The sequence below is a fragment of the Rutilus rutilus genome (genome assembly GCF_951802725.1).
Source record: "Rutilus rutilus genome assembly, chromosome: 8".
NCBI classification, from domain to species: Eukaryota; Metazoa; Chordata; class Actinopteri; order Cypriniformes; family Leuciscidae; genus Rutilus; species Rutilus rutilus.
In genome coordinates, this window is record NC_140222.1 from 29936601 (window position 1) to 29963801 (window position 27201).

Here is a 27201-nt window from a genome sequence, read left to right on the forward strand (position 1 = left end):
GGCCATACTTGGATTTCTTTATAGATAAAGAAAATTAAATAAGCAAACATGTATGTTTTTATGGCATAATGAATATTTTTTGTAAAGCAAAATTTTTAAATGCTTAAGGGTTAGTTCAGCCAAAAATTTGGGTTATAGTTAAAGAAGATCTTTTTGATGAAATCTGAGAGCTTTCTGTCCCCTCATTGACAGCCTACGCATCTACCTCTTTGATGCTTCAAAAAGTTCATAAAGAGATTGTAAAACTAATTCATATGAATTGAGTGGTTTAATCCAAATTTTCTGAACAGATTGAATTTTGGCTTTTATTCACATATTAACATTCATCAACTCACACATCAGTTATAGTAAACGGAAGCTCAAGCATGTTCGCTTGACGTGTGAGAACCAATGAGGTTCATTCTCGTGTTACCCAGCACGTTTGAGCTTCTGCAAGAACCAATGAGATTCATTCTCGTGTTACCCAGCACGTTTGAGCTTCTGCAAGAACCAATGAGATTCATTCTCGTGTTACGCAGCACGTTTGAGCTTCTGCAAGAACCAATGAGATTCATTCTCGTGTTACGCAGCACGTTTGAACTTCTGCAAGAACCAATGAGATTCATTCTCGTGTTACGCAGCACGTTTGAACTTCTGCAAGAACCAATGAGATTCATTCTCGTGTTACGCAGCACGTTTGAACTTCTGCAAGAACCAATGAGGTTCATTCTTGTGTTACGCAGCACGTTTGAGCTTCTGCAAGAACCAATGAGGTTCATTCTCGTGTTACGTAGCTCGTTTGAACTTCTGCAAGAACCAATGAGGTTCATTCTCGTGTTACGCAGCACGTTTGAGCTTCTGCAAGAACCAATGAGGTTCATTCTCGTGTTACGCAGCACGTTTGAGCTTCTGCAAGAACCAATGAGGTTCATTCTCGTGTTACGCAGCACGTTTGAGCTTCTGCAAGAACCAATGAGGTTCATTCTCGTGTTACGTAGCTCGTTTGAGCTTCTGCAAGAACCAATGAGGTTCATTCTCGTGTTACACAGCACGTTTGAGCTTCTGCAAGAACCAATGAGGTTCATTCTCTTGTTACGCAGCACGTTTGAACTTCAGCAAGAACCAATGAGGTTCATTCTCGTGTTACGCAGCACGTTTGAGCTTCTGCAAGAACCAATGAGGTTCATTCTCGTGTTACGTAGCTCGTTTGAGCTTCTGCAAGAACCAATGAGGTTCATTCTCGTGTTACGCAGCACGTTTGAACTTCAGCAAGAACCAATGAGGTTCATTCTCGTGTTACGCAGCACGTTTGAGCTTCTGCAAGAACCAATGAGGTTCATTCTCGTGTTACGTAGCTCGTTTGAGCTTCTGCAAGAACCAATGAGGTTCATTCTCGTGTTACGCAGCACGTTTGAACTTCTGCAAGAACCAATGAGGTTCATTCTCGTGTTACGCAGCACGTTTGAGCTTCTGCAAGAACCAATGAGGTTCATTCTCGTGTTACGCAGCACGTTTGAACTTCAGCAAGAACCAATGAGGTTCATTCTCTTGTTACGCAGCACGTTTGAACTTCTGCAAGAACCAATGAGGTTCATTCTCGTGTTACGCAGCACGTTTGAGCTTCTGCAAGAACCAATGAGGTTCATTCTCGTGTTACGCAGCACGTTTGAGCTTCTGCAAGAACCAATGAGGTTCATTCTCGTGTTACGTAGCTCGTTTGAGCTTCTGCAAGAACCAATGAGGTTCATTCTCGTGTTACGCAGCACGTTTGAGCTTCTGCAAGAACCAATGAGGTTCATTCTCTTGTTACGCAGCACGTTTGAGCTTCTGCAAGAACCAATGAGGTTCATTCTCGTGTTACGCGGCACGTTTGAGCTTCTGCAAGAACCAATGAGGTTCATTCTCTTGTTACGCAGCACGTTTGAGCTTCTGCAAGAACCAATGAGGTTCATTCTCGTGTTACGCAGCACGTTTGAGCTTCTGCAAGAACCAATGAGGTTCATTCTCGTGTTACGCAGCACGTTTGAGCTTCTGCAAGAACCAATGAGGTTCATTCTCGTGTTACACAGCACGTTTGAGCTTCTGCAAGAACCAATGAGGTTCATTCTCTTGTTACGCAGCACGTTTGAGCTTCAGCAAGAACCAATGAGGTTCATTCTCGTGTTACGCAGCACGTTTGAGCTTCAGCAAGAACCAATGAGGTTCATTCTCGTGTTACGCAGCTCGTTTGAGCTTCTGCAAGAACCAATGAGGTTCATTCTTGTGTTACGCAGCACGTTTGAACTTCAGCAAGAACCAATGAGATTCATTCTCGTGTTACGCAGCACGTTTGAGCTTCTGCAAGAACCAATGAGGTTCATTCTCGTGTTACGCAGCTCGTTTGAGCTTCTGCAAGAACCAATGAGGTTCATTCTCGTGTTACGCAGCTCGTTTGAGCTTCTGCAAGAACCAATGAGGTTCATTCTCGTGTTACGTAGCACGTTTGAGCTTCTTCAAGAACCAATGAGGTTCATTCTCGTGTTACGCAGCACGTTTGAGCTTCAGCAAGAACCAATGAGATTCTTTCTCGTGTTACGCAGCACGTTTGAGCTTCTGCAAGAACCAATGAGGTTCATTCTCGTGTTACGCAGCACGTTTGAGTTTCAGCAAGAACCAATGAGATTCTTTCTCGTGTTACGCAGCACGTTTGAGCTTCTGCAAGAACCAATCGTCAAAGTGGTAGTTGCGCAGACTGTCAATAAAGGGACAGAAATGTCTCAGATTTCATTAAAAAAGATCTTCATTTGTGTTCCAAAGATGAACGAAAGTCTTACAGGTTTGGAACAACAAGAGGATGAGTAAATTATTACTTTTTTTTCTTTTGATTTTTAGTTGAACTAACCCAAATGAATTAATTTAAAATATAAAACTTAGATACTGTATAAATCAAAATGTAATTTTTGCATGTTCTCTAAATATGTTAATGACCAAATTGAGCTTTTTGTTTTTAATTTCACTCCCCACTCCCCTGCAGTCTCACTCACCTCCACTTGAACCATGAGGCAACGCTGGCGACGTAGTTTCGCAACATATCCATAGATGTCCACTCTTCCCTCCGCCTCGAGACTTTCAATCATTGCGTCAATGCCAATATACGTTCCTGTGCGGCCAACACCTGCACTATAGATGATACGCCAACATTCGTCAACTCCAACTGACCCTTTAGACAAATACCTTTTTAATAGGTAGTAATGTCTATGGTCCCGTCTTACCTGCAGTGGACCACGATAGGCCCGCTGAAGAAGTTCTTGAAGGAGTTGACTCTTCTCCTGAGCTTCAGAAGCAGGCTAGGGTCTCCGGGCACTCCGTGGTCAGGCCAGCTGATGAACTGGATATGAGTGACCTCTCTTTCTGGGGCTTTCTCTCGCTTCTGTACACACACATACACACTTTATTAAGTTAAAACCGTCTGAATAAAGCATGTAAGAATGACCAAACCGCACACACTTACATTGGCCAGGACCAGATTGCGAATGATATAATCAGGGCAGTGTTCCTCAGCTCGGATTTTCACGACAAAATCTTCGAAAATCTCAGTCTCTCTGTCCAGAGATGGCCAGTACTGAGCGCATTTGATCTGAGAGGACAAACAAGCAGCAGTCAGTGGAAATAATTCACTTTCAGGGTCTCTATGATGAAGATTGATGATAAAAAACAATGTCAATCAGAAATAAACTGAGACTGAAGCAAAAGCTGAAATAAAATATAAATATTAGATGATTAGAAATGTTGTCTTGGTAACTGAATGAATGAATAAATAAATAAATAAATATTCACTTTAAGTACTAAAATTAAAGCTAAAACTAAAGTAAAATATGTAAAGTAATTTATTTTATTTTTTTACTAAAATAAAAATAAAAATATTAATAAATACTACAATAGTAATTAAAAAACACTAGACCAAACACAAGCACTTACCTTGTTTCCTTCCTCACAACGGGTGACCATGACAATAATGGATGACTTTTGCTCCCAAACCATTCGCCAGAAATCATCAATAGTCTCATCCTTGGGTCCTGGAAAATACGTCCAACAAAAATGAAATGTAGCTATTATTTAAACTTCATATGGCAGTCAATTGTTACATTTAATAATCTAATTTGTGGGCTTAAACAATTTCGCTGCATTTTATGTTTGCCAAGCAAAAGTGATATTGAATGTTGGGTCAAAGTGAGCGTTCATTGGCCGCTTTGAATGGGCCTCAGCAAATCACAATCTAGAATGATCACTATTTACTATTTTTTTAATTAGAGGATTTATACCTTGGGCTGCAATGTATTTCTTTGGCTCTCGATATCCCTGTATGGGAAGAAGAAAGAATTTTATCAATTATAAACTCAGAAATTGTGAAAGTGATTCTTGAAATATGTGTGTTTATATGACATCACCTCGATAAAGCTGGCATTGATGTAGTCACGTTCACCTCCAGTTAAGAGAGGAACGCGATTATAGTCATCTGCAAATCCATGCATAAAACAATAAATTCTCAGACTGAAAACTACTCAAGGAATTGTGGGTAATAGATGTTTTTATGAATATTTGAGTGATATTTACATGGCAGAATGTCAACATAGCGGTTCTTGGAGTGGTTTTCCTGTTTCTTTGCCTCTTTGATGGTGTAATTGGAGAAAATTCGGGGAATGCTCTGAGGAGAAGCAGAATCTGAATGCATTTCTCATTATATTTAAACAGAAGTAGCAGATACTATAGATTTATCATATAAAGAATCACCTGAAACTCATCCATAAACAGACGACTCTCATCTGCGATCTTGGTCTTGTAAGCCTCGATTAAATTGTCTCTGTAGATGGGCTCAACTGGACGCAGGGGTTCTATGAGAGGAGACGGAAAACCAAAGAGTCCTTCTCAAATCAATTCACTTTCAAAATACACTGAATTGACTTTGATAGGAGCTAATAACATACGTGTGAGAAGAATCTCTTCATCTTCAGGACTCCTGTAGTAAGAAATCCCATCGGAAACAGATTCATATTTATGCTAATGTTGATACTATAATGATTTTATATCAATCGAAAATAATACATTTGATAACTGACCGTTTTCTTTTGAGCAGGAAAATTTTGTACAACACAAAAAGGAGGGCAAGTGACGTCACAACGATGAGGAACGCCAAGAATCCGATGACAGCCTTATCATCATCTGAGAGAGGAACACACCACTTCAGATTTTGGACTGTTATTCTGCCCTATAACTATATTTATAACATTTTATTATTGTAAACAAATTAATACTTTTTATGTTTTAATTTAATTTGATAACATATCTAAAAAAGCAAATAATATTATAGATATGTAAGAGTAAGAAAAGGTTGTTCTTACACCTAGTGAATTCGGTAATTGTAACAGTGGACTCGTTACGGTTACCATTTATGGCAGTAATCTGAATTTAATTGAATGAATAAATGAATTAATAAATGTGAAACACAAATTAAAACATTGTAAATGTCATTCAGGCTGCAGCAAAAAATAAATAAATAAATACCTTAAAAGTATATTCTGTGAGGTAGTTAAGAGTGTCAAATTCAAACGAACAGCTTTCTTTCTCTCCTATTGTTTTTTTAGGTGCTCCTTTATACATGTATTCAGCTCTATATGTTCCTTTAAGTCCATTCCACTCTCCTTGCCAGTTCGTGCAGTTCAGAGTAAAAGAATTGTGAGATTTTACCTTAAGGTCTTTCTTTGGATTTGTCGGTGTAAAATTGGGATCTATTAAAATACAGAAAAAGAACAGTGTATATGTGACGGAAAATTGATAATTTGATAAGATGTCTTTATTTCCGATTATATTATATTCTCTATGACATTTCTCCAATTATGGATTTTAAAAATTGCCCGTTCTTGGTACTTCCAGGAAATCCAATAATCTGTTGAACTACAAGATAAAAACCCAAAGCAGTCATAAAACCACAAAATAAACAATAATTGGATTTGTAAATATGAGGTACCCGTAAGCATTAAAGGCAAAAATACATTGTATGATCTATTTTCTGAAACAACACATAACATTTCTTTCAATCAGGGCAAAATATATCAAGAAAGCACTGTTAGTGACGACTAACACTGGATAATCAAATAATATATTAATAATTGAAAAAAAAGGGGTCGCTCACATAACAGGCAGTAATCTGTCATATTTTGTGACGTTTTGGTTTTCTTTTGTTGGCATCACGCTTTCTAATATAGTTTACATTACGTAGGACATAAACCTGCATATAAACTGTGTTTCTTTACATATAAATATCCAGAAGTTCAAATTATGAAATAAATATTTAAAAATGTTACACTTACTGTGAGAAAGTGTTTTTATGTGATGAAAGATGTTATAAACAGCAAGGGGACCTTGGCTTGTTTTGGTTTCGGCCATAATTTTGCATGTGTAGACTCTAAATGGACGTAATTCTTTAGTTTTGTAGATTGTGGGATTGGATGGTTCATGTTTCAGGGTCTGGTTGTCTGAAAAGGTAAAAGGAAGACATGTACACTGTCAAGTTAACTGATTGATAAATGCATTGAAGTCCTCAGAACATTTAAATGGATAGTGTTCCACAAACAAAACTGCAGCATTTATTTATTTGGATTAACATGAGTGTGAGTAAACAATTATAGGATTTTTATTTGTGAGTGACTATTCCGTTAAACATCATTTCAAAATCTCATTTCAGTGATAGTGAATTGGTACTATAGGGGAAAAAAAGTTACCTGAACTACTGTTTTCACAATAGCCTGAAAATTCAAATTTAATGCCAGAGCAATTTTGCCCAGGGGAAAATTCCCAACTGATCTTAATCGCGTTGTTGGTTATTGAAATTACTTCAGTTTTGTTTTTAAAATCTGTAAAAGAGAAAACAGAATTCAGGATCAAAGCAAAACAAAACAAAGCATGAGACTGTGACATATGTAGCTGGATATTTCTTCAACTAAGGGCACTTTATGACCCAGATGTTTACAGATTTTTTTATTTATTATTATTTTTTTATTTGTAAATCACCAAAAAAGAATTACTATTGTTTTTTCATGCCTTCAACATTTATTTTCAAATGTGGTAGAAAATGTATAGATTTTGTTATAAACTTGTGCATTGTTTACCAACTAGACAACAGTTTCAGAGAAGAGCTTAATATGTGATATTATTTAAAAAAAAAAAAAAAATCTCTCTTGCAAAGAATATATTTTTATTGTGCATCATTTCCAGTCAAGCTATAATTTCACCAAATTATGCAAAATAATATGAAAATATTATTTTATTGTGTGTATTTTGGATGCATAAAATGATAGCTGTGAAATTATCCTTTGCAAGACAGTCAGACATTTTATACCAAAAATGTTTAAAACGCCTAAAATGTCACTTCCACCACAGAATGCTATTAAACACACAATTTGACATGTGGTGGAAATGATCATGACTTTAAGAAAAATATACTTTATAAAATAACAGGATTCTCTTTTATGCATGTATACACTGTTTGGAATTGTTAGTGTACAAATAAAATAAACTAGTAAACTAGTGTTTTATAAATCCACAGGGACCACAGTTGAAGAACGGCAACATAAATAAAATTAATAAAGCAAATACATTATAATGTTTTGTGAGTCATAGCATTATTGTGAAATATTTGCAGGTGTGGGGAGCCATAGTCAGCAACTCACCACAACTGATGTTAATTAGGTTTTGATTGCTTTCAATGGACGTATCGTAATATTTGTATTTTCCAATGCAGTTGTACATTTTGGAAGGTACCAAAAACACACTGGTATTCAAACCATGTTCCGTGGAATTGCCTGATAAAGTAGGAAGAGAAAACTCAATCTTTTGCAATATTAGTGTTCATGCATCAATGTGAATATGATTGTCTATTTTAAATACATTATTCATTAGCAGCAAAACATTTTTTTTTTTTTTTTTTTTTTTACAAACACTGCCATTTACTTACCAATGCACTGAACCTTCAATCCGCTATCTTGACAATTTTTAGGTTTATTACTCCACATAAACTTAGTGGGAATCATTTTATTGAAGGTTATTTCAGGTTTGACTAAAACAACAACAACACACATTAAGTTAATTAAAATATGTAGCTTCTCCCCCATTCACTAGTGTAAATTAGCTACAAACTTGTATCTTTCTATCTATATCATAATGCATTTTTTTCCATGGAAGAGTTATTGTAATGTAAATACATAATGTAAATGTTAAGTAATCATAATTATCAAATACACATATAAAAAAAATAATACATTTGTATATAAATGTACTCTAACACATACTCTTGAAATCCAAATCCAAATTTATAGTTTGTTTATTTTCTGTTTAATTGATCAAATTCTCACCTGGGGGCATCTGGACGTTCATTGTGTATACGCATGTGTCAAGTTCAAAGGAAATGTTCTTATTTTCGCAGGAGTTTTCAGTTGTTATATTAAAACATTTTGACAGATTCCATTTGCCATCCTCAAAACACACTTTCTCTTCACTCACATTAAGTTTTTCAGAATGGCTTTTACTTACATTGACTAAAAAGAAATAAAGAATGTACAAGGAATCAGAGACATTATTTTCCATATCTAAAAAATAAAATAATAAAAAAAATAAAAAGAGAGAGGCAATGCAATCAAATAAAACAATTTCATAGCACAACATTAGGATATACAGTAAGCACACTCTTAGAAAAAATTATGTCAGGTGCCTCGGATATAGAATCTCTTAGGGGTTCCCATCATGAGATAACTTTAAGGATTTAAGAACTTATTAATTAATTTAGTTTTAATTCATTTAATTTAATTGTATGAATTAAACAGCTTGTAAACGTACTTTATCACTAGAAAGTTTTAAATAACCAGTTAAACAAAAAAGTATTATGCAATCATTTAAGACATTTCTTCTTATATAGAACCTATAAGGTTCTTTAAAATTGAGTCAAGAACCCTAGTCTAATAGAACCCCACTGAACTTTTTTTTTTTTCCAAGTGTGCACTATGTTTAGCCAAACATTTACACTGTTCATCTTCATGCTGGTTACATTAATTGATAGAAACCTACAGTTATGAATGCAAATCAATTTTGGCTATGTTGTGCAGAGAGAAACACATAGACACATTACAAGTCCTTTCAAAAGAACTTCACTTTACATCTAGCAAAATAGCATTATACTGTAAATAGAAATTTCTGTCTGTAAATCACTTACCTTCAAAGTGATTGGTCCCATTTCTAACCTGACAGCCATCAACTTTGACGGTGTATTCAGTGCATGGTTTTAACCATTTAGACGGAATTTCAAAGGGAGAATAATGATTCTCATTCTTCAGAGTCTCATTCTTAAGAATCTCATCCTTATTCATTAAGCTGATTGTGTACATTTGTATTTCGGAGTCATTGGCATTCACATTCCACACGTGGACTATTGATCCCTTCTCAGTCTGTGTAACGTTGTATTCACCTGTCAGTGCATATGAATATTCACAAATCATAAGAATCAAAATACATGTCCTCAAAAACACAATCAACAGGTGCAATAAATTAATACTCACATGCTTTTTTTGTGGCATCTGTGAAAAACACATATTTACAAGTTAATCATTGTGAGTCATGCAATTTTATCACACAAAAAAAGAAGCAGTAATGATTTGTACAGAGAGCACAGATAGCGTGGTGTTACCCATGGTGGTACCGCTGGTGAGTGGGGGTGGGGGTGAGGTTGAGTTGGATTGAGTGAAGGTGAGAGTGGTGGTGTCTGTAGGTGAGGTGGTCACGTTCCCTGAATCTTGTTGAGGTGGTAAGTGACAATAAAAAAGTTAAAACTCGCTGACCAGCATATTGAAGTACTGCAAACTCATTTAGCTCACTCTATTGCATCACACAAATAAATGCATTAATATACAGCATAGCTAAATTATAGTGAATAAGCACTGATTCTGAATTGTTACCTTGTTAACTGTTTTTGTGATATGATTTGTGTATTACTTTATTTTATTTGTATTTGTTATTGTTATTTGATCAAAAATTTTTTTATCTTATAAATACTTTTACAGAGTCATATATGAGATGTAAGAAGGTTGGACATCACATGGCGACCCAACATACTCTGCATAAGCTCAACAATATGGTAACTGATTTACATGATATAGACTGAAGAAAAACAGATTCAATAAAATGTTTATCTTATAAATACTCCAGTATGGAATATATGGACGCTGGACATTAGTGGCGACCCAATCTAGTGCCAGATTCTTTTATATAATTTTTTTTATTTTTTATTATTACTAAAAAATGCACAAACTCAACTGAACAATATGGCATTATATTTATGCATAATAACCTGAAGAAAAACTGATAAATTGGTGAAAAAAGAAATATAGAAAATATATAAGAATATAAGAAAATATAAATGAAATATTAAATACAGTGTTACCTGCAGTGGAACTGGTGTTTTGTTGTTGCGTGGAGGTGAGTGGGAGTGAGATTGTGTTTGCCTGGTTGTTATCTTTAGCAGAAATGATAATGGATATTAGATCAAATGTTTATCATTTAAATACTTTTACAGTCTAGTATGGAATATAAGGAAGTTGGACATCATGCGGCGACCCAACATAGTGCCAGATTCTTTTATTTTTAAATGTCCTTAAATCAAAATGTAAAATGCATGACCTTGGCAATATATGTAAGCAAAATAAGCTGGAGTAAAACTGATTCACTTTGTGAATAATAAAAAGAAGAAATGTAATGTAAATACAGTGTTACCTGGAGTGGAACTGGTGTATTGTTGTTGCGTGGGGGTGTGTGAGGGTGAGATTGTGTTTGCCTGGTTTTTATTTTCAGTATTATCCCCTAAATGATAATGGTTATTAGATATGCTTATCATATAAATACTTTTACAGTCCTGTATGAGATGCAATAATGTTGCACATCATGTGGTGACCCAACATAGTATACCAGATTTCTATTGTAAGAATATGTCCTAAAAATTGAAATGTAATAATATTATCACATTGCAAAAAAAGAATGGTTGAATTCTTTTTAAAAAACATCTATGCAACCTGATGCATTCATATGTTTAGGTTCTTTAAATGATGTTTTAAAAACTTGGCAAAAGTCCAGTTTGTTCTATCACTTTGAATGTGTTCATTCAATAAATCCAAAAAATGCCTCATTCAACCAATAAATTCAAGGCGTCCACAGATTTTTTTTGTCAAATTTTCAGTTAATAACAGAATACAGATATGAATAAAAACCTGAAATATGATATTAAACGCATGTTACCTGTGTTTTGTTGTTGCAAGGAGGTGCGTGAGGGTGAGATTGATGTGAGAGTCGTGTTCAGTGTAGTACTGGTCCCTTCATGATTATGATATTTTGATCAAATTAAATCTTATAAATACTTTACAGATATGAATAAAAACCTGAAATATGATATTAAACGCATGTTACCTGTGTCTCGTTGTTGCGAGGAGGTGCGTGAGGGTGAGTTTGATGTGAGAGTCGTGTTCAGTGTAGTACTATTCCCTTCATAATTATGATATTTTGATCAAATTAAATCTTATAAATACTTTACAGATATGAATAAAAACGTGAAATATGATATTAAACGCATGTTACCTGTGTCTCGTTGTTGCGAGGAGGTGTGTGAGGGTGAGATTGATGTGAGAGTCGTGTTCAGTGTAGTACTGGTCCCTTCATGATTATGATATTTTGATCAAATTAAATCTTGTAAATACTTAAAAGATATGAATAAAAACCTGAAATATGATATTAAACGCATGTTACCTGTGTCTCGTTGTTGCGAGGAGGTGCGTGAGGGTGGGATTGATGTGAGAGTCGTGTTCAGTGTAGTACTATTCCCTTCATAATTATGATATTTTGATCAAATTAAATCTTATAAATACTTTACAGATATGAATAAAAACGTGAAATATGATATTAAACGCATGTTACCTGTGTCTCGTTGTTGCGAGGAGGTGTGTGAGGGTGAGATTGATGTGAGAGTCGTGTTCAGTGTAGTACTGGTCCCTTCATAATTATGATATTTTGATCAAATTAAATCTTGTAAATACTTAAAAGATATGAATAAAAACCTGAAATATGATATTAAACGCATGTTACCTGTGTCTCGTTGTTGCGAGGAGGTGCGTGAGGGTGAGTTTGATGTGAGAGTCGTGTTCAGTGTAGTACTGGTCCCTTCATGATTATGATATTTTGATCAAATTAAATCTTATAAATACTTTACAGATATGAATAAAAACCTGAAATATGATATTAAACGCATGTTACCTGTGTCTCGTTGTTGCGAGGAGGTGTGTGAGGGTGAGATTGATGTGAGAGTCGTGTTCAGTGTAGTACTATTCCCTTCATAATTATGATATTTTGATCAAATTAAATCTTATAAATACTTTACAGATATGAATAAAAACGTGAAATATGATATTAAACGCATGTTACCTGTGACTCGTTGTTGCGAGGAGGTGCGTGAGGGTGAGATTGATGTGAGAGTCGTGTTCAGTGTAGTACTGGTCCCTTCATGATTATGATATTTTGATCAAATTAAATCTTATAAATACTTTTCAGATATGAATAAAAACGTGAAATATGATATTAAACGCATGTTACCTGTGTCTCGTTTGCGCGAGGAGGTGCGTGAGGGTGAGATTGATGTGAGAGTCGTGTTCAGTGTAGTACTGGTCCCTTCATGATTATGATATTTTGATCAAATTAAATCTTATAAATACTTTACAGATATGAATAAAAACGTGAAATATGATATTAAACGCATGTTACCTGTGTCTCGTTGTTGCGAGGAGGTGTGTGAGGGTGGGATTGATGTGAGAGTCGTGTTCAGTGTAGTACTGGTCCCTTCATAATTATGATATTTTGATCAAATTAAATCTTATAAATACTTAAAAGTTATGAATAAAAACCTGAAATATGATATTAAACGCATGTTACCTGTGTCTCGTTGTTGCGAGGAGGTGTGTGAGGGTGAGATTGATGTGAGAGTCGTGTTCAGTGTAGTACTGGTCCCTTCATGATTATGATATTTTGATCAAATTAAATCTTATAAATACTTTACAGATATGAATAAAAACCTGAAATATGATATTAAACGCATGTTACCTGTGTCTCGTTGTTGCGAGGAGGTGTGTGAGGGTGAGATTGATGTGAGAGTCGTGTTCAGTGTAGTACTGGTCCCTTCATAATTATGATATTTTGATCAAATTAAATCTTATAAATACTTTACAGATATGAATAAAAACCTGAAATATGATATTAAACGCATGTTACCTGTGTCTCGTTTGCGCGAGGAGGTGCGTGAGGGTGGGTTTGATGTGAGAGTCGTGTTCAGTGTAGTACTGGTCCCTTCATAATTATGATATTTTGATCAAATTAAATCTTATAAATACTTAAAAGTTATGAATAAAAACCTGAAATATGATATTAAACGCATGTTACCTGTGTCTCGTTGTTGCGAGGAGGTGGGTGAGGGTGAGTTTGATGTGAGAGTCGTGTTCAGTGTAGTACTATTCCCTTCATAATTATGATATTTTGATCAAATTAAATCTTATAAATACTTTACAGATATGAATAAAAACGTGAAATATGATATTAAACGCATGTTACCTGTGTCTCGTTTGCGCGAGGAGGTGCGTGAGGGTGGGATTGATGTGAGAGTCGTGTTCAGTGTAGTACTGGTCCCTTCATGATTATGATATTTTGATCAAATTAAATCTTATAAATACTTAAAAGTTATGAATAAAAACATGAAATACAATGTTAAACGCATGTTACCTGTGACTCGTTGTTGCGAGGAGGTGTGTGAGGGTGAGATTGATGTGAGAGTCGTGTTCGGTGTAGTACTATTCCCTTCATAATTATGATATTTTGATCAAATTAAATCTTATAAATACTTAAAAGATATGAATAAAAACCTGAAATATGATATTAAACGCATGTTACCTGTGTCTCGTTGTTGCGAGGAGGTGTGTGAGGGTGAGATTGATGTGAGAGTCGTGTTCAGTGTAGTACTGGTCCCTTCATGATTATGATATTTTGATCAAATTAAATCTTATAAATACTTTACAGATATGAATAAAAACCTGAAATATGATATTAAACGCATGTTACCTGTGTCTCGTTGTTGCGAGGAGGTGTGTGAGGGTGAGATTGATGTGAGAGTCGTGTTCAGTGTAGTACTGGTCCCTTCATGATTATGATATTTTGATCAAATTACATCTTATACTTTACAGATATGAATAAAAACCTGAAATATGATATTAAACGCATGTTACCCGTGTCTTGTTGTTGCGAGGAGGTGTGTGAGGGTGGGATTGATGTGAGAGTCGTGTTCAGTGTAGTACTGGTCCCTTCATAATTATGATATTTTGATCAAATTAAATCTTATACTTTACAGATATGAATAAAAACCTGAAATATGATATTAAACGCATGTTACCTGTGTCTCGTTGTTGCAAGGAGGTGCGTGAGGGTGGGATTGATGTGAGAGTCGTGTTCAGTGTAGTACTGGTCCCTTCATAATTATGATATTTTGATCAAATTAAATCTTATAAATACTTAAAAGTTATGAATAAAAACCTGAAATATGATATTAAACGCATGTTACCTGTGTCTCGTTGTTGCGAGGAGGTGCGTGAGGGTGGGATTGATGTGAGAGTCGTGTTCAGTGTAGTACTGGTCCCTTCATAATTATGATATTTTGATCAAATTAAATCTTATAAATACTTAAAAGTTATGAATAAAAACCTGAAATATGATATTAAACGCATGTTACCTGTGTCTCGTTGTTGCGAGGAGGTGCGTGAGGGTGAGATTGATGTGAGAGTCGTGTTCAGTGTAGTACTGGTCCCTTCATAATTATGATATTTTGATCAAATTAAATCTTATAAATACTTTACAGATATGAATAAAAACCTGAAATATGATATTAAACGCATGTTACCTGTGTCTCGTTTGCGCGAGGAGGTGCGTGAGGGTGAGATTGATGTGAGAGTCGTGTTCAGTGTAGTACTGGTCCCTTCATGATTATGATATTTTGATCAAATTAAATCTTATAAATACTTAAAAGTTATGAATAAAAACATGAAATACAATGTTAAACGCATGTTACCTGTGACTCGTTGTTGCGAGGAGGTGTGTGAGGGTGAGATTGATGTGAGAGTCGTGTTCAGTGTAGTACTGGTCCCTTCATAATTATGATATTTTGATCAAATTAAATCTTATAAATACTTAAAAGTTATGAATAAAAACCTGAAATATGATATTAAACGCATGTTACCTGTGTCTCGTTGTTGCGAGGAGGTGGGTGAGGGTGAGTTTGATGTGAGAGTCGTGTTCAGTGTAGTACTATTCCCTTCATAATTATGATATTTTGATCAAATTAAATCTTATAAATACTTTACAGATATGAATAAAAACGTGAAATATGATATTAAACGCATGTTACCTGTGTCTCGTTTGCGCGAGGAGGTGTGTGAGGGTGAGATTGATGTGAGAGTCGTGTTCAGTGTAGTACTGGTCCCTTCATAATTATGATATTTTGATCAAATTAAATCTTATAAATACTTTACAGATATGAATAAAAACCTGAAATATGATATTAAACGCATGTTACCTGTGTCTCGTTTGCGCGAGGAGGTGCGTGAGGGTGGGATTGATGTGAGAGTCGTGTTCAGTGTAGTACTGGTCCCTTCATGATTATGATATTTTGATCAAATTAAATCTTATAAATACTTAAAAGTTATGAATAAAAACCTGAAATATGATATTAAACGCATGTTACCTGTGTCTCGTTGTTGCGAGGAGGTGCGTGAGGGTGAGATTGATGTGAGAGTCGTGTTCAGTGTAGTACTGGTCCCTTCATGATTATGATATTTTGATCAAATTAAATCTTATAAATACTTTACAGATATGAATAAAAACATGAAATATGATATTAAACGCATGTTACCCGTGTCTTGTTGTTGCGAGGAGGTGTGTGAGGGTGGGATTGATGTGAGAGTCGTGTTCAGTGTAGTACTGGTCCCTTCATAATTATGATATTTTGATCAAATTAAATCTTATACTTTACAGATATGAATAAAAACCTGAAATATGATATTAAACGCATGTTACCTGTGTCTCGTTGTTGCAAGGAGGTGCGTGAGGGTGGGATTGATGTGAGAGTCGTGTTCAGTGTAGTACTGGTCCCTTCATAATTATGATATTTTGATCAAATTAAATCTTATAAATACTTAAAAGTTATGAATAAAAACCTGAAATATGATATTAAACGCATGTTACCTGTGTCTCGTTGTTGCGAGGAGGTGCGTGAGGGTGAGATTGATGTGAGAGTCGTGTTCAGTGTAGTACTGGTCCCTTCATAATTATGATATTTTGATCAAATTAAATCTTATAAATACTTTACAGATATGAATAAAAACCTGAAATATGATATTAAACGCATGTTACCTGTGACTCGTTTGCGCGAGGAGGTGCGTGAGGGTGAGATTGATGTGAGAGTCGTGTTCAGTGTAGTACTGGTCCCTTCATGATTATGATATTTTGATCAAATTAAATCTTATAAATACTTAAAAGTTATGAATAAAAACATGAAATACAATGTTAAACGCATGTTACCTGTGACTCGTTGTTGCGAGGAGGTGTGTGAGGGTGAGATTGATGTGAGAGTCGTGTTCAGTGTAGTACTGGTCCCTTCATAATTATGATATTTTGATCAAATTAAATCTTATAAATACTTAAAAGTTATGAATAAAAACCTGAAATATGATATTAAACGCATGTTACCTGTGTCTCGTTTGCGCGAGGAGGTGCGTGAGGGTGGGATTGATGTGAGAGTCGTGTTCAGTGTAGTACTGGTCCCTTCATGATTATGATATTTTGATCAAATTAAATCTTATAAATACTTAAAAGTTATGAATAAAAACATGAAATACAATGTTAAACGCATGTTACCTGTGACTCGTTGTTGCGAGGAGGTGTGTGAGGGTGAGATTGATGTGAGAGTCGTGTTCGGTGTAGTACTATTCCCTTCATAATTATGATATTTTGATCAAATTAAATCTTATAAATACTTAAAAGATATGAATAAAAACCTGAAATATGATATTAAACGCATGTTACCTGTGTCTCGTTGTTGCGAGGAGGTGCGTGAGGGTGAGATTGATGTGAGAGTCGTGTTCAGTGTAGTACTGGTCCCTTCATGATTATGATATTTTGATCAAATTACATCTTATACTTTACAGATATGAATAAAAACCTGAAATATGATATTAAACGCATGTTACCTGTGTCTCGTTTGCGCGAGGAGGTGTGTGAGGGTGAGATTGATGTGAGAGTCGTGTTCAGTGTAGTACTGGTCCCTTCATAATTATGATATTTTGATCAAATTAAATCTTATAAATACTTTACAGATATGAATAAAAACCTGAAATATGATATTAAACGCATGTTACCCGTGTCTTGTTGTTGCGAGGAGGTGCGTGAGGGTGGGATTGATGTGAGAGTCGTGTTCAGTGTAGTACTGGTCCCTTCATGATTATGATATTTTGATCAAATTAAATCTTATAAATACTTAAAAGTTATGAATAAAAACCTGAAATATGATATTAAACGCATGTTACCTGTGTCTCGTTGTTGCGAGGAGGTGCGTGAGGGTGAGATTGATGTGAGAGTCGTGTTCAGTGTAGTACTGGTCCCTTCATGATTATGATATTTTGATCAAATGAAATCTTATAAATACTTTACAGATATGAATAAAAACATGAAATATGATATTAAACGCATGTTACCTGTGTCTCGTTGTTGCGAGGAGGTGCGTGAGGGTGAGATTGATGTGAAAGAACTGGTCCCTACACGATAATGATCATATGATCAAATAAAATGGTGATCTTAGGATTTTTAACTAGCATTACATACACACTGCCGGTAAAAATGTTGGGATCTGTAAGATTTTTAATGCTTTTAAAAGAAGTCTCTTATGCTCATCAAGGCTGCATTTATGTATTAAAAAAATATATATAAATAAAAAAAGGAAAAAAAAGAGAGGAATATTGTTAAATATTATTACAATTTTAAAAATCGGTTTTCTATTGTAATGAATTTCATATAAAATATTTTATATTTACTCTTGTGATGCAAAGCTGAATTTTCAGCATCGTTACTCCAGTCTTAAGTGTCACATGATCCTTCAGAAATCATTCTAATATGCTGATTTGATGATCAGTTGAAAAGTGAAAGTTTTTGGAAAACAGACAGATTTTGTGGTGAATAGAAGGTTCAAAAGAACAGCATTTATTTGAAATATAATCTTTTGTACCATTTTAAATGTCTTTACTGTCACTTTTGACCAATTTAATGCATCCTTGCTGAATAAAAGTATGATTTCTGAATGATCATGTGACACTGAAGACTGGAGTAATGATGCTGAAAATTCCCAAAAATAAATTACATTTTAAAATATATTCAAATAGAAAATAGTTATTTTAAATCATAATAATATTTAACAAAATAACTGTTTTTTTTTTTGTTTTGTTTTTTATCAAATAAATGCAGCATTGGTGATCAGAAGAGTCTTTTAAAACATTACAAATCTTACAGATCCCAAACTTTTGAACGGCAGTGTATATACTACATATATATATATATATGCTGTGTATGTACATATTACATTATAAAGCAAAGATATCTGGGATTTATGCTGCCTTCACATTCTATTGGAATTCTTGTAAATACTAATTTCCAATTAGGAAATTGGACATGAACGCCCTCTTAAGGCATATTTACTAATGGGAAACTCTGAGATTATTCTGATACCCGAGTTTCCAAACTGGGTTTGCCATAAACTTTAAACATGGCGGAAGGGGAGAACGATATTCTTTATCAGTTTTTTCCACAACAGCTACAACTCCTTGTCTTTTCCTTAAAGAAGTGCATATTTACATACTGTATATGAATAATCATTTAAAGCATGAAAATAGCATGCATTTGACCGAAATTCCAGATTCATCAACAAGCTGACTAGATAGCCAGGTGAATGTTTATATATTTGTCAACAAATAGGAGTTACATTTAATTCAAAATTAAATATCTTCAACACATTTTGACTTTAATAAGATTTCCCCAAGAAACAGGCACAAATGAACCTGCAAACATTTGAAAGTGACAAGCACATAATCACAACTTCAGAAGTGGGAAATTTCCGAGTTATTTCATTAGTTTTAGAAGGTTGTGTACTTGAACCAAAAACCTCAATAATGGGGACAAAATGGCATAAAAAATAAAAAATAAAAAATAAAGTCTGCAAACAGCAAAACAATAATCCTATAACAGTAAAAGCATAATTTATTCATGCTGAAATGCATGCTAGGAACTCACAAATCCTTAATTTCATCAGATAGTTGTGTTTGACTAGTTGTGACAATATTTGGGTGAATTCTGTTGTCTAATATGGATTGTTATGTAGTATCAAGTTATTCCCATTTCTTATTTGTGACTCAAAAAAAGGGTCCTGTCAACTGGAAAATGTAGTGTTTTTTTCTTTTCTTCACAAGCTCAACAAAATTCTAATGCATTTACATGACATAGGTTGAAGACAAACTAAAAAACTGAAAACAAGAAACAAAAACAAAACATGAAATACAATGTTAAACGCATGTTACCTGTGTCTTGTTGTTGCGAGGAGGTGCGTGAGGGTGAGATTGATGTGAGAGTCGTGTTCAGTTTAGTACTATTCCCTTCATAATTATGATATTTTGATCAAATTAAATCTTATAAATACTTAAAAGATATGAATAAAAACATGAAATACAATGTTAAACGCATGTTACCTGTGTCTCGTTGTTGCGAGGAGGTGTGTGAGGGTGAGATTGATGTGAGAGTCGTGTTCAGTGTAGTACTGGTCCCTTCATGATTATGATATTTTGATCAAATTAAATCTTATAAATACTTTACAGATATGAATAAAAACATGAAATATGATATTAAACGCATGTTACCTGTGTCTCGTTGTTGCGAGGAGGTGCGTGAGGGTGAGATTGATGTGAGAGTCGTGTTCAGTGTAGTACTATTCCCTTCATAATTATGATATTTTGATCAAATTAAATCTCATAAATACTTTACAGATATGAATAAAAACATGAAATACAATGTTAAACGCATGTTACCTGTGTCTCGTTGTTGCGAGGAGGTGCGTGAGGGTGAGATTGATGTGAGAGTCGTGTTCAGTGTACTGTTCCCTTCATAATTATGATATTTTGATCAAATTAAATCTTATAAATACTTTACAGATATGAATAAAAACCTGAAATATGATATTAAACGCATGTTACCTGTGTCTCGTTGTTGCGAGGAGGTGCGTGAGGGTGAGATTGATGTGAGAGTCGTGTTCAGTGTAGTACTGTTCCCTTCATAATTATGATATTTTGATCAAATTAAATCTTATAAATACTTTACAGATATGAATAAAAACATGAAATACAATGTTAAACACATGTTACCTGTGTCTCGTTGTTGCGAGGAGGTGCGTGAGGGTGAGATTGATGTGAGAGTCGTGTTCAGTGTAGTACTGTTCCCTTCATAATTATGATATTTTGATCAAATTAAATCTTATAAATACTTTACAGATATGAATAAAAACATGAAATACAATGTTAAACACATGTTACCTGTGTCTCGTTGTTGCGAGGAGGTGCGTGAGGGTGAGATTGATGTGAGAGTCGTGTTCAGTGTAGTACTGTTCCCTTCATAATTATGATATTTTGATCAAATTAAATCTTATAAATACTTTACAGATATGAATAAAAACATGAAATACAATGTTAAACGCATGTTACCTGTGTCTCGTTGTTGCGAGGAGGTGTGTGAGGGTAAGTTTGATGTGGAAGAACCGGTCCCTACACGATAATGATCATTTGATAAAATGTTACATTTATGTACAGATATGAATAAAAAAAGATGAAATGAAATATGAAATATTACTTAGAACTGAATTTTATTTAACTGATATTTATCATTAAATATTATACTAGACTTAGCCAATAAATTATATGAATTGGCATAAAAATACCATAACTTTATTGGTTGCATGTCAACAATAAAAGGTACTATAATAGACATCTGTGATTATTTATTTTTACATAAATTTTCAATGTGTATTTTTACCTTCCAAATAAGAATTTAAAAAGATTTCTGCTTTTATCACCTTGAAAATTCTTACTTGTGAATGACTATAAAACACTTACTGCAAGAGAGTAATGCAAAAAAGAAGATAATCATCACCTTCTTCAAGTGAAGTTGAGGGTTCTGGAGTCGTGAGTGCGGGTGGGGGGCCTAAAAGCAAGATCATTTGGGATCAGTATGGGATCTACGATTACTGGAAGACCAGACCACCTACATTCACCTTCATGTAACCTGTAGGTCACTTGTAGATGCCGACTGTGTTGCTGCGGGATGAGTGCGGGAATGTTCCCAGGACAGATTTTGGTATTACCAAATACATATTGTATTATGGTAATGAATGAATGAAAGATTGAAACAAATGCTTATTTTAGCACAGGAACTGGATTACCAAAAATAAATGATTAATATTACTGCATTGCAGGATTTTAAATGTGAAGCCTGCGCAGCCTAAATGGGTTTGCTTGGGTCTCAGATAATAAAGAAATAATAATAAAAAAACTCCTTCTCAGTGATGGTGTGCTTGTAGCACGGCATGATGGGAAGATGGAGTGTGAGAGATTGTGCATGAGAGAATAATAATAACGCAGGATGAGGTGCATGTCAGCGTTACCTTTTGGGGCTGGGGTGAATGCAAGTGGGTCTGCTGAATTGGTGGGAGTGACTGTAATGATGGATTGACACCATGAAAAAATATGCAAGAATATCATATATATTTCTGACCCATAAGTTCAAATCAGGCATCAGTATCAGCATAAAGTGACACTTACCGTTATTGGCCGGTGTTTGGTCTGTTGAAAGTGCAAGATAAAACCTTATTAATTAACATCATCAGAATTATATTATACTCTGTTGATTCTTAGAAGTTATTAAATGACTAAAAGTCCAGCAGAGTAAACAGCTTTTGTGCCAAAGAGAAGCGTTTTCTCCTGCTTTTTAAAACTATGCACGATTATGTGGCTAGTTGCATTTTATTATTTGCATTTAGCTATGTTTTTTTGTCTGCTGTCAGATTTATCATTTGAAAACCACTATTACAGAGGAATGTAGAGATATAAGAGAAATTATACTTAAGAATTTCTAGAAATGGGTATAATTTGAAAATATACATTTCTATAATACAACTTTTCCGTGATGAAAATAATTTCAGATACTAATTCATGTGACCCTATTATGCTCTTTTAAAGGCTCCTGATTTCTGTAATGAATAATGGATTGACACTATGAAAATATATCTCAGCATATCAAGTTCTCATATATCTATTTTCTACAGAGCCCCTAAAGGGACCTTTGCAAAAATAACAATAATACAGACTTTCACATGCTCACAAGAAACACACACACACACACACACACACACACACACATAGAGAGAGATATAATCGACAGGAAGCATCACTAGCAAAACAGAAATAGCATGGGTAAAAAGTGACACGTACCTTTTGTTGAACCTGTGGAAAGTGCGAGATGAAACTTTATTAATTAACTGAATCAGAATCGCATTATGCAACTGAACTTTAAATTACTTTATTTATTTCAAGGAATCAAAGGGTGATTGCACTGAAACTACTGCATGATGTGCAGCTACTTACCCACATTACCTCACCAAACACGAAACATCTGTTACTGTACTATATACGTATAATTCAACTTCAAAAATCCAATTTGTTTAGATTAGCAATGTTATAAAAAATATAACATTGCCCATTACACTAATCCATGACTGCAGTTACTGTAAACCAGAATTGTGATGCAAGTGGTGGTGAGATTGCAATGCAGAATGATAGAGGGATGGAGGTCAGAGGTCATAAGAGAAACTGATTGATAGAGAGATGTAATGCTGAAGTGTGTGTCTGCTGTGATGATGGGTGTTGTCATGGTTACCTGTAGGTGGGGGTTGAGAAGTGGTTTGCATTTGATTGCTGGTGGTGGAGTCAGAGGAACCTATTTGACATAATCATATGCTTAAACTAAATAAAAAAAGTCCTTATGCATGAAATTGACAGATTTCCCACAAGATTAATAAACCAAATTCAATATTAACCACAACAAGCTAAATTACATAAATAATTAGGCTACATTACTTTTTATTTTATTGCATTTTTATTCATTGAACCAGTGAACTAAAAAAATTGTATTTTTATTTAGCAAGTATGCCATAATTTGGTCCCAAACTTTTGAATGATAGTGTATATTTACTAAAGGGCTTGGCTGCCTATTTTGTAGAAAGGTAAAAAAAAAGAAAAAAAGAAAGAAATCAAAAAGGCTGTTGCCTTCCCTTTTGAACTGTTGGCATCCAAGACCACTCCAACCAGTCAACTATGGATACACTTACCAGAGACAAATACCACCTTGCTTTAGTAGGAAATACTTCCTAGTAAACTTTAAGTCATAATGGTGTCGACTTGTATTGTTCCCAGGTGCATGAACTCAAAGACTAAACATTTAGCGGGAGTTACCGGTTTCCAGTGAAGGATCTAGAGCGTTCTAGCCTAGGCAGAGGCTAAAGGCTGCAAAGACTCGCAAATACTCAAAGAACCAATGACAATCTGAAAAACCTCTGTGTTTGTAGTCAACATTTTAAACTGGATGATTTTAGGCCAAACGGACAGGAAAAACTGAATGAATCTGCCGTTCTGACCAACCCCCAAAGCAAAACACTGCCGCATACAGGTAAGAAAACCGCTGCCACAGTGTTACATTTTTACCATAATGCTGCGAGTAGATCATTTTCAGTGATAAACCCATAGATATCATATATAAACGCTAGATGTCTTATGGCGCAGTCACTTCCGGCATCATCGTTCGGCCATCTTGTCACAGTGCTCTGTGCATTAAGGTGAATGATCAGCACGCACACAAATCCTCTTATCTCGCTGAAATCTTGACGGATTTACAAACGGTTTGGTTTCTTACAAACGTTATTAACGTGGCTATAATTCCGAATGCTTGAACATGTATGTTATAATTTTTCATATGTATGCAGTGTATGTATGCAGTGTCATAACTACATCTCTGACGTTTATAACAAACCAAACCGTTTGAAAATCGGTAGAAAAATGAGCAAGTTATGGTTATTTAAAAGTAGCCTACATGCACCATTGAAGTAGTGAGCGAGTACACTGTGGCAAGATGGCCGCCACGTGCGGACGTCGACCTCCATTGGCCAGCAGTGCGCACGAGACATCTAGCCTTTATTTATGATATCTATAGATAAACCTACTCTTTGACGCGCCCGCAAAGCATTCCGGGAAGGCGGCGCTTCATTTGGAAAAAAGCTGCGCGTCAAAAAGCTGGCCGATGCCCATCTTTATGCAAATGAATTCCGTTGAACGTGACGCGACTATCCGATAGAAGTAGAGCATATGGAGACGGGGGGAAGTGTCTATGGAAGTCTCTCGCAGGTTTTAAATACGCAACATTGCCCGCTCGGTCAAAACCACGCCCATAGGGAACGCCCATCAACGTACAAATGTGTGGAGGCGTCGCGACACCACGCAAAAGTGGATCTATCTGTACCGTAAATAACTGTTCTGGTAATAACCTTCTGTCGATCCAACTGTCCTTGGGTGGGGATACAAAAATGTGAAAAAAATGCGAAAGTATAATCTGTAGTTTTCACAAAAGACCTGAAAGCGTTTTGCGTTATCCGGTCGACTTTTGCTGACAAATAAACGTGAGTTTTTCGGACCAGGCAGAGAATGAGTAAACATCGCTCAAGTTACACTTTAAATATTGTATTAATAATAGATTTAGCTATATTAAATTACAGATGAATCTGCACCAAACCAAAATGTTTGATTGGCCACACAACCTTCAATGTCAACAAAAAGATATGGATAGTAAAAGTAGAAAAATAGTTTGATATTTGTTAAAAATGTAATATTTACATATGAATGTGTAATTTTTTATTATTAAAATATATAAAACACATTTTTCAAGTGGTGTAGGTGATGGTTACACCACTTTACATTTCTAAAGTTATTACTTTTTTTCTGTAGAAATTGTCTAAATTTCAAGACAAATTTGCCACGTGTTAAAGTAGATTTTAATTTTGTAATTTTCCTTTTTATCATGTTTGTACATCCTTACTCGTCACTGACTGCAAGAGAGTCTGTCAAAAGAGAATGAACATTACCTTTTAATTTTGAGCTTTTGTTGTCAGGAGTGAGTGGGGGTGAGGGGCTTGTGGCTAAAGGGAAAAGCAAGTTCATTTTAGATAATCCACTACAGGAAAGAACTACAAACTTACACTAAATGTTAAAGAAGATTCTAGCAAGCCGTACACTTTCAAATTAAATCTCTATTGATGAATATCTTGCTTGTTAATAGGTTTTCTCAAATTCATTAACTATGGAATGTATAATTTTTTATTATTAAAATATATAAAACACATTTTTTAAGTGGTGTAGTTGATGGTTACACCACTTTACATTTCTAAAGTTATTACTTTTTTATGTAGAAATTGTCTAAATTTCAAGACAAATTTGCCACGTGTTAAAGTAGATTTTAATTTAGTAATTTTCCTTTTTATCATGGTGTACATCCTTACTCGTCACTGACTGCAAGAGAGTCTGTCAAAAGAGAATGAACATTACCTTTTTCTGAGATTTTGTTGTCAGGAGTGAGTGGGGGTGAGGGGCTTGTGGCTAAAGGGAAAAGCAAGTTCATTTTAGATAATCCACTACAGGAAAGAACTACAAACTTACACTAAATGTTAAAGAAGCTTCTAGCAAGCCGTACACTTTCAAATTAAATCTCTATTGATGAATATCTTGCTTGTTAATAGGTTTTCTCAAATTCATTAACTATGGAATTATAATTTTTTATTATTAAAATATATAAAACACATTTTTAAGTGGTGTAGGTGATGGTTACACCATTTTACATTTCTAAAGTTATTACTTTTTTCCTGTAGAAATTGTCTAAATTTCAAGACAAATTTGCCACGTGTTAAAGTAGATTTTAATTTAGTAATTTTCCTTTTTATCATGGTGTACATCCTTACTCGTCACTGACTGCAAGAGAGTCTGTCAAAAGAGAATGAATATTACCTTTTTCTGGGATTTTGTCTTCAGTGCGTGTGGGTGAGGGGCTTGTGGCTAAAGGGAAAAGCAAGTTCATTTTAGATAATCCACTACAGGAAAGAACTACAAACTTACACGAAATGTTAAAGAAGCTTCTAGCAAGCTGTACACTTTCAAATTAAATCTCTATTGATGAATATCTTGCTTGATAATAGGTTTTCTCAAATTCATTAAAGGTATAGCGAATTTTAGAAAAGAACCGCCCTCTCCACTTTTTGAAAAAATGCACATGTGCAACACTCTACCTGCTCCCGAGAGGGAACGCCTATTAGACGTGTGCACGAGAGAGCATGCACGAGCTAATCATAGCTTACATTAACTTTTACTAGCAGTGATTTTAAATGGATTTCTCCAAATAGCATGCCAAACTTTACCTGTCAAGTAGAAACTTCGCGACTGAGGCATCAGTGGGAAGCCCAACCTGTGTTTTGAGCGCACGCCATCGCGTGAATCGTGTGCACGAGCACGTACGACGGCCTTACGTAAACATATCACCAGAATGATTGACACTTAGGAGGACCAATAGTCTTGATGATCCACCCGGAAAAAGAAAATCCTCCGCTATACCTTTAACTATGGAATTAGCTTTAGCATTAGCCATTTTAAATGAGACAAGAATTTGCACCTCAATACTATAAAGTTTTATTTATTGCACGACCGTCAAGGTAAACTATAAAAGATATGGGATGTCACATAATTTCAAAAGAGGACAATCATTACCATCATCAGCCGTGTCTGAGAGTGAGGGGCTTGTGGCTAAAGGAAAAAGCAAGTTTATTTTAGATAGTCAACTACAGGATATAAATACAAACACTACAAACCTATACAATACAAACACTACAAACCTATACAATACAAACACTACAAACCTATACAAAAGACAATTTTCTCTAGCAAGCTG

At 34.9% G+C, this 27201-nt stretch overlaps 1 protein-coding gene across 14 annotated transcripts in view; it reads right to left on the reverse strand.

Annotated features, from left to right (window-relative positions):
- ptprc (protein tyrosine phosphatase receptor type C) overlaps nucleotides 1–27201 on the reverse strand; it is a 38317-nt gene that overhangs the window by 5281 nt on the left and 5835 nt on the right. Inside the window, exons 3-37 of one of the 14 annotated variants that reach the window (XM_084417010.1) lie at nucleotides 27021–27056; nucleotides 26268–26315; nucleotides 25812–25862; nucleotides 25352–25405; nucleotides 23098–23157; nucleotides 22653–22664; nucleotides 21984–22004; nucleotides 21827–21877; nucleotides 21316–21366; nucleotides 20871–20930; nucleotides 20703–20777; nucleotides 20535–20609; nucleotides 20367–20441; nucleotides 10774–10860; nucleotides 10445–10516; nucleotides 9692–9796; nucleotides 9564–9581; nucleotides 9221–9472; nucleotides 8367–8549; nucleotides 7970–8071; nucleotides 7686–7817; nucleotides 6738–6869; nucleotides 6327–6491; nucleotides 5521–5744; nucleotides 5358–5418; nucleotides 5076–5178; nucleotides 4944–4975; nucleotides 4750–4850; nucleotides 4573–4663; nucleotides 4407–4474; nucleotides 4281–4317; nucleotides 3937–4034; nucleotides 3470–3595; nucleotides 3231–3388; nucleotides 3003–3138 (exon numbers count right to left, since the gene is read on the reverse strand). In XM_084417010.1, the coding sequence (XP_084273136.1) occupies nucleotides 3003–3138; nucleotides 3231–3388; nucleotides 3470–3595; nucleotides 3937–4034; nucleotides 4281–4317; nucleotides 4407–4474; nucleotides 4573–4663; nucleotides 4750–4850; nucleotides 4944–4975; nucleotides 5076–5178; nucleotides 5358–5418; nucleotides 5521–5744; nucleotides 6327–6491; nucleotides 6738–6869; nucleotides 7686–7817; nucleotides 7970–8071; nucleotides 8367–8549; nucleotides 9221–9472; nucleotides 9564–9581; nucleotides 9692–9796; nucleotides 10445–10516; nucleotides 10774–10860; nucleotides 20367–20441; nucleotides 20535–20609; nucleotides 20703–20777; nucleotides 20871–20930; nucleotides 21316–21366; nucleotides 21827–21877; nucleotides 21984–22004; nucleotides 22653–22664; nucleotides 23098–23157; nucleotides 25352–25405; nucleotides 25812–25862; nucleotides 26268–26315; nucleotides 27021–27056 (3152 nt within the window). Of the gene's footprint in view, nucleotides 1–3002; nucleotides 3139–3230; nucleotides 3389–3469; nucleotides 3596–3936; nucleotides 4035–4280; nucleotides 4318–4406; nucleotides 4475–4572; nucleotides 4664–4749; nucleotides 4851–4943; nucleotides 4976–5075; nucleotides 5179–5357; nucleotides 5419–5520; nucleotides 5745–6326; nucleotides 6492–6737; nucleotides 6870–7685; nucleotides 7818–7969; nucleotides 8072–8366; nucleotides 8550–9220; nucleotides 9473–9563; nucleotides 9582–9691; nucleotides 9797–10444; nucleotides 10517–10773; nucleotides 10861–20366; nucleotides 20442–20534; nucleotides 20610–20702; nucleotides 20778–20870; nucleotides 20931–21315; nucleotides 21367–21826; nucleotides 21878–21983; nucleotides 22005–22652; nucleotides 22665–23070; nucleotides 23158–25351; nucleotides 25406–25811; nucleotides 25863–26267; nucleotides 26316–27020; nucleotides 27057–27201 lie in introns of all 14 variants that reach the window. The other 13 variants (XM_084417016.1, XM_084417017.1, XM_084417018.1 and 10 more) reach the window with 13 other exon arrangements.